The sequence below is a fragment of the Lithobates pipiens genome, unplaced genomic scaffold, assembly GCF_037356315.1.
Source record: "Lithobates pipiens isolate NorthernLeopardFrog02 unplaced genomic scaffold, aLitPip1_a1.2 Scaffold_30, whole genome shotgun sequence".
In the NCBI taxonomy this organism is placed as follows: Eukaryota; Metazoa; Chordata; class Amphibia; order Anura; family Ranidae; genus Lithobates; species Lithobates pipiens.
The window spans coordinates 57,651,844-57,659,873 of record NW_027507791.1 but is presented as its reverse complement, the minus strand read 5'-3'; the positions used below and the strand labels follow the sequence as shown (position 1 = coordinate 57,659,873).

General features: G+C 43.2%; 1 protein-coding gene across 1 annotated transcript; it reads left to right on the top strand.

The window, feature by feature from the left end:
- Positions 1-991: 991 nt before the first annotated feature.
- On the top strand, positions 992-7,742 carry TXNIP (thioredoxin interacting protein). The gene is made up of 8 exons (XM_077464282.1): positions 992-1,457; positions 3,117-3,189; positions 3,306-3,453; positions 3,747-3,849; positions 4,139-4,395; positions 4,505-4,664; positions 4,956-5,107; positions 5,404-7,742. The coding sequence occupies exons 1-8, from the start codon at positions 1,208-1,210 to the stop codon at positions 5,434-5,436; spliced, it is 1,176 nt and encodes a 391-aa protein (XP_077320408.1). The 5' UTR covers positions 992-1,207; the 3' UTR covers positions 5,437-7,742.
- Positions 7,743-8,030: the final 288 nt, after the last annotated feature.

The following is an 8,030-nucleotide window of genomic DNA, read 5'->3' as shown; positions in this document are numbered from 1 at the left end:
ACAGCGACCGATGTATGGTCTGAGGTACCTACAGCAATCAGTGAAAGGTCTGAGGTACCTACAGCGACCAGTGTAAGGTCGCAGGGTACCTACAGCGACTAATGTAAGGTTGCAGGGTACCTACAGCGAACGATCTACGGTCTGAGGTACCTACAGCGACTGATCTACGGTCTGAGATACCTACAGCGACCGATGTATGGTTACAGGTTCCTACAGCAACCAGTGTAATGTCTGAGGTACCTACAGCAACCAATGTACGGTCTGAGGTACCTACAGCGACTGATATACTGTCTGAGTTACCTACAGCAACCAGTGAAAGGTCTGAGGTACCTACAGCGACCAGTGTACAGTCTGTGATACCTACAGCGACTGGTGTAAGGTCTGAGGTACCTACAGCGACCAGTGTACAGTTTGAGGTACCTAATATGCTCAGTGTAGGGTTGAGGGATCTAAAGTGACCAGTGTACAGTCTAAAGTAATGATAGTAACCACTGTACGGTCTGAGGTACCTACAGCGACCATTGTAAGGTCTGAGGTACCTAATGTGATCAGTATAGGTTTGAGGTAACTATAGTGGCCTACAGAACGGTGTATTGCACTGATTATGTATGTACACAGCTCTATGTCTGACACACGGGGCTGTGTCACACACAGGGTCTGACATGTCTATGAGGACGGCGCAGCTGATTGTATTGCCCGCTGTTCTCACACACACACACCCCCGCCCCCAGCTCTGGCACTTCATAAACAACTCGAGGAATGATGTCCCGGCCACTCCCCTTCCTCCTTCCCCTGGCATTCCCCACTGCGTGCACGCACTGTCCACGAGCCGCTTCGGCTCAGCCATTGGCTGGCCGCACTGGAAGCATGGCGGCGCCGTCCAATCAGCGCCCTGTGCACGAGGCGAGCACGGCATGCAGGTCCCGATGCACGTGGAGAGCCTGAGCAGTCAGGGGGCGGAACCGAGTCCAGGCATATATATAGGAAAGGCTTCCGGATGTTTTGAAGCGCTCAGCTCGCAGAGAGACAGAACAGAAGCAACTGTGCTCTGCAGCTTATAGAGTGGCTACTTTTGCAGAAATCATCACCAAAACAATCCACAGACACTCCCTGCTCACCAGGGGGGCTGCCAGTGAATTGAACCCCCATTGAAGAGAATATTCCTTTAATTTTTATTTTTGTTCGGGATATCCCAACTTGAACAACCATGGTGGTCTTCAAGAAGGTCAAGTTCTTCGAGCTGGACTTCACCGACCCAGAAAAGGTCTATTGCGGAGGGGAGAAGGTGACCGGGAAGGTGATGGTGGAGGTGGCAGAGGTTACCCGGGTGACGAAAGTCAAGCTCCTTGCCTGTGGAGTGGCCAAGGTGGTCTGGTCCTCTGGAGCTCAGCACTGCAAGCAGGAGATGGAGTACCTGAGGGTTGAGGACACCTTGCAGATGGAGGATCAGCCTTCTGGTGAGCACCACAGCTGGGAATGGGGGTTAAAGGATGCTTGAGGACCATGTGGTCCTGTGTTTTCTTATGTGTGTTACGATAGCATGCTGGGACTTGTAGTTGCACTGTATCTGGGGATTTATATCTAATCTAAATTCACACATCGATGGGTTCAATTGAAAGAAATAGATAATGCCTTTACCCACGCGTTTCATCAACGGTTCGCTGGTTAATTAGCTAATGAACCGTGGTCCATTTAACACCCCCAACACAAAATAGCATGCCTCCTTTGTTACAATGATTAAGTCTCTTCTAGCGGATGATCGCGCGTCGACTTGTATCATAGTAGTGTTGACTTGAAAGAGCTTTTGTGGTTGTTTGGTTTTGTGTCTGGTGGAATGAATCATTTGTGGTTGAAAAGCTATATTTAGTTGGATCTGATATCAAATGTTGTAGGCCTTTTTGACCCTAGTTCATGTAGCGTCTTCGGTTGTTAGTGTTGGGAATGATTAGATGTGACCAAAATACAAGCTAGACTGGGCTTTCTCCACCAGTCTTCTATTGTATTGGGTTCCTTGCACTTTGGCTGATTGACTTACCAACTGATGGTACCTTAATAGCTCCTGGGTTCCTCCTAGGGGTTCCTTGAGCTTTTGGCTCATTGACTAACCATCTTGTGTTGCCTTCATAGTTCTGGGGTTCCTTGAGTTGATTGAGCTTCTATGTACCTCCATAGTTCTAGGGTCAACGCCACTTCATTGGCATGACACCGGTGATATTTTATGTCTTTAGTAGGGTGACATAGTGACCACCACTGTGAGGAGGGGTGGCTTTCCAACCATTGACCACCAGTGTAAGAGGTCCTTCTTTCCCAATGAATTTTATTTTTTATTTTTTTTACCAAGGGTTCCTCAAGACCAGACAATTCTTTCTAGGGTAAAATAAAATGTTTGAGAGGTTGAGCTTTACCATGGCTAATGCTGGTGGAATGGATCATGGGGCTTTCTTACCGTTGACCACCATGAGAGCCTTCATGGACTATACTACTGACCACCACGTTACTCCCTAGGGACTAGTTTTTCTTTTTTAGAAGATGTTCCCTTAGACTTGAACATTTGTTCAAGGCCAGTTAAACAGGTTTACAATGACTTGGATAAACAAGAGTCCTTGCAGTTGATGCTGGTGGAATGGATAATTTGGTAATAGGGTATGCGTTTGATTTTATGAATTCCTCTGTGTATTAGTCAGCATCTTTTTGTTACAAGACAAAGGGATGGCATTGGTAGATCTGGAGTCTTTATGGAGAAAAGTAGATGTGTGGTGTCAGTAGCAGGTCCCCAGTGATATCCCCACTTGGCAGCACAAGCCGAACACCATATAACCCTACTGTATGCGTGAAACCTGATCCAATGACTCTGCTGTGCTAAGCCTGGCAGGCACAGATCAGTTTACTGCCGAACCTTAAGATTATAAGAGACAGCGCTGCAGTGGCCAAATCTTTATTCAGATCCATGGTCTGGATCAAAAGATGGGCTACAGCTGCCAAGAACACAATGCCACAAATGAAATGTGAAATGGAAAGTGCTTATGCTTTGTAGGACTTCTTAAATGGATGGATATTGGTAATCTCTGGTTTTGTGTTTTTTACTAAATTTTTTTTTTTTTATTTTTTTCTCTTAGATTCAGATGGCTCTGTAATTCTAAGACCTGGCAACCGGTACGAGTACAAGTTTGGATTCGAGCTTCCTCAGGGGTAAGTCAAGGTCCAGATCACATGATGAGAGGCAATTGTTTGAGCAGCTATTTTTTTGGGGGTGTTTTTTTTTGGCAACAAATTGACTTATATATTTTTGTTTGTTTATTTTCCAGGCCTTTGGGCTCAACTTTCAAGGGGAAGTATGGATCTGTAAAATATTGGGTCAAAGCTTTCCTTGAGCGACCATCAGTGCCAGCTCTGGAAGTGCAGAAGAAATTCCAAGTGGTTGACTTAGTGGATGTGAGCACTCCAGATTTAACGGTAAGTTCTCTCCCTTATCTACATCCGCTTCATAAATGTTTTTACAACCCTGTTTGTAATTCAGTTCAGAACTTCATCAGTAGCCTACCCTAGACCACATCTGAATGTAAGCCGCAGCCAACTTTTGAAAGGGCAAGGTCATGGCTAATCAAGTCATTTTTTTAAGTAATAAGCATTACTGATTAACGCCAGAAGTCAAAGGGTCACCAAAGCTAGCTGAACCGCAACCTTGTTCTAGATTTCATGCTCAGTGGAGCTGAAGTGTGACCATAATTTCCCTTTTTTCCTTTCAGTGTCCTGTTTCTGGCAAAAAGCACAAGAAGATGACTTGCATGTTCATCCCCGATGGCCATATCACTATGAGTGCCAGCATCAACCGCAAGGGATTCTGTCAAGGTAAGTGTCTCATCAATATCTATGGGGTTGATTTTATTTAAAACTGGAGAGTGCAAAGTCTGGTACAACTCTGCATAGAAACCAATCGGCTTCTTGTTGTTTTTTTTGCTTAATTGAACAATCTGAAGCGGCCTGGCTACCATGCACAGTTGCACCCTATTTTTCACTCCCCGGGTTTAGTAAATCAACCCCTATGGGGTGTTTTTGTAGTATTGCTTGAGGTCTGTGGTTGGGGAGGAGAATTATTTTATACGTTTCTAATATTTTTGCCCCTATTTTTTTGTTGTAGGTGATGAGATCTGCATCTCCGCCGACTTTGAGAACACCTGCTCTCGCATTGTGGTCCCAAAAGCTGCCATCGTCGCCAAGCACACTTACTTGGCCAATGGTCAGACCAAAGTCTTCAACCAGAAGCTCTGCAGCGTGAGGGGAGGTCACATCATCTCCGGCATGACAGACTCTTGGAGAGGAAAGAGCATCCGTGTACCAAAGATCAAGCCTTCCCTCCTTGGCTGCCACATCCTGAGAGTGGAATATTCTTTACTGGTAAGCCTTTTGTCCATCTTATCTACCACTATCTCCGGTCTTCTCAAAACCATCTCTGGTTCTTCTAGAATTTTCAAAACTAAATTTTCCTTTTTTACATTTTCAACAGGTTTATGTCAGTGTTCCCGGCGCAAAGAAGGTCATCCTCGACCTGCCCCTTGTGATTGGCACCAGCTCATCTGGTCTCAGCAGCCGCAGTTCAAGCATGGCAAGCCAGGCCAGCTCGGAAATGAGTTGGTTGGATCTGAACATCCCCGGCACTCCAGAAGGTGTGTATTTTAACATCTGCATGGGGGGGGCGAGAGATTTACTAAAACTGGAGCACTTGGAATCTGATGCAGCTGTGCATGGTAGCCAATCTGCTTCTAACTGCAGCTTGTTCAATTAAGCTTTTTGAAGAAAAAGAGAAAACTGGAAGCTGATTTCTATGCAGAACTGCGCCAGATTTTGCACTCTCCAGTTTTAGTAAATGACACCCATTGTCTCGGGTTTCTGTTACTCGTGCATGTTTTAAAATCCTTAAGTATTTATAGTAAACCACTTTCATCTTGTTTTTGCAGCTCCTCCATGTTATCTGGACATCATTCGTGAGGACCACAGAATTGACAGCCCAACAGCTCCTTTGATCGATGAGCTGGACAACGTCTGCGACAGTCCCATCTTTATGTACGCTCCAGAGTTCAAGTTCATGCCCCCTCCAACCTACACTGAGGTAGGTTCTGAGAGTTTAGTGTTAGAAATGTCTTAACTCATCATTTTTCTCAGACAGTGGTATTTTAATCCCAATGTGATAAATGGCCATGGAAATTAGGAGGGTTGGGTTGTTACATTTTTGGCTCTAGTTTGAACCCCCTTAAATACTATGATATTTAATAAAATATTTATATTTACATTTATTTTTATAAAATTATATAGTTAATATATTAAAATAGAATTTATAATATTCAAAAATTTTGTTTTTATATTTCTCAGAATGTTCACTTACCAATCTATTTCTTTCTCCTCCAGGTTGATGCCAACAAGAATACCTGCGTGCAATAAACTGAACTTAAAAGCACTTGTTTCTCAATTTCTGAACTTGACAAAAGCACTGTTTAAAAGCAGGTCCTATCTTCTCCCGCGGCCTTCCTTCCGTTTTTCGGAAAACCACGTTTTCAAGGGCTGAAATCAATGCAAAGGAGTCAACTCCGTTGACGAATAGCCACCCAAAGACTGTCGTTCTTCAGGTGTGCCAACACAATGCAAAAGTCGAAGAGATGGCTGGCCCTGCCTCAAGCAACCCTCGGGCCTGAGTTTGAGTTGTATAGCAGATGGGGAAGGGGGGGAAAAAAAAAGGAGGACACTCCAGGCTACTGTTTCTTTGTATTAGAAAGGTGTGCCGGGTACCGATTGTACCATCAAACCTTCATGCATAACTTTTGATGACTGTTTTGAAGTCTTTTGTACCACAGTGATCACTTTTTTCCTAGTACGAGTCTGAGTATTTCAAATCTAAAGAGCAGCAAATAACTTTTTTTTAATACAAAGGGAAGTTTAATTGTCAGCATTCCAACTTTAAGCTATTTTTTTATTTTTTTCTCTCTGCCAAGCTTCTGCTCTCGACAAGGTTGCCATGCCTAGATTATGACTCCTAAAATGCGTTTTAGCTTTAGCCTGTCAGTTTATGCATATCATGTGCTTAAAATCCTGAGCACCAATCACTAAAGACATTTCATGATTCTAACAAGCATTATTTTGTATTATCTTGACAAAGTTCTAGTTGTATTAGTCTAAAGCAGTGTTACATTTTTGATTTATTTTGTAAAGCACTTTTTCTTACATAGATATGTGTAAGCCAACACTTCTCTTTAGGAGGCTCAACCACTACACTTCTGCTTTTTTTTTTTTTTTTTTTTCCAACTCTGTGCAAACCAGTTCTGCCTTTTTGTAGCACTTCCAGAAGTTTCTGTATTGCCTTCTGTAGCCATAAACTGTGACTATTGGCTTTATGACTGAATGTTCTGAAGGAGGAGCTTGTTTTGGGTCTTTGCTCTGGGGCTGATAGATCCTCTGTACATGTCACTAGTGCTTTGTAAAAGCTTGAAGGAACCTACAGGCAAAAAAACAAACAAAAAAAAAAAAAATACAGGTTCACCTTCAGATCTATGAAATGGGTAGCACTTCCAGAAGTTTCTGTATTTCCTTCTCTAGCTCTTAACTGTGAACCTTTTTTTTGGTTTCAAGACTGAAGGTTCTGAAGGAGGACCTGTTTTGCCCTGAGGCTACAGATGGATCCTCCTTACTTATCACTAGTGTCTTGTAGGGGGCATACAGGCAGGAAAAAACGGGTCCACCTTCAAGAACGTGAAATGGATAGCACTTCCAGAAGTTTCTATATTGCCTTCTCTTGCTCTAAACTGTGACTCTTGGCTTCAACACTGAATGTTCTGAAGGAGGAACTGTTTGGTTGCCCTGGTGCCTACTGATCACTAGTGCTAAGTAGGCACTCAAACCTCTATGGGCGACAAAGGCAGGTCCACCTTCAGATACATGAGATTGATGGCACTTCCAGAAGTTGTGTATTCTTCTAGCTATAAATGGTGACTCTTGGCTGAATGTTCTGAAGGAGGAACTGTTGGTTGCCCTGATTCTTAGTGCTGTGTAGGAGCTCAAAAGAGCCCTAAGGGCAATGGGGGGGGGGGGGGGGGTGGAACAGGACCACCTTCAGATACATGAAGTAGGTAAACTTCCTTATTTTATATCGAAGGGCTTTTCCAAACAGTCTGCTGCCGCCTATGAAGCCATGCTACACTTTTTTTCAATGCACTTTGGTTTTGGATCATGTACAGGATGACCTGCAAACGCTGTATAGCAAGGCTAGGCAACCGTTCACCCACCTCCTGGAGTTGGCCATGGTGAGTGGTTTCCCTTGCCATGTTGAACATTTTGGGCTATCTCTTGGATTTGGCCATGGTGAGGGTTGCCTTGCCATGTTGTAGAAAGCGTTTGCTCCCTGTTCATGACTTCTTGACCAGTACTGTTTCAGTTTTGTTCAAGTGTCTGCCTGTTTTCAAGTATTGATGATTCTCTTTTGGGAATGCACTTAACTTTATATTATATATATTATTATTTTTTTTTTTTTGTACTGTACATTCGCACTGCAACTTTGCATTATTGCTGATCGATTTCCTTGGAAGAATGTATGCTTGCACCAAGGAGACTATTGTGTTTTTTTTTTTTTGTTTGTTTTAAGAAAAACAAATGTACTTTTTTTCTTTTGTATATTCTGTTTCAGAGTTTTATTATATTTTGTACTGTGATGTCTCATTTTGGGACAATCTTTTTTTCTAAATAAAAGTTGAAAATTATTTAACAGTTTGGTTTCTTGTCAATGGGAGGTTGGCACATAGATGCGTGGAACAAGGTTGCACAATCATTACCACACACACACACACACACACACACACACATGCGGTTACTGACATCTTTGGGTTTCTTGCAAAGATTTATGGGAGTAAAGCCATGCTATAAATGAGTGGATTCATCTATTCGCCCCTAAAGCAAACTTGCACTCAACAACTGACCGATATCTTGATAATTCTATGCCATTGAAGCCTATCCAAACCCCAAAACAAGCCATTAATAATAGTGCAGCT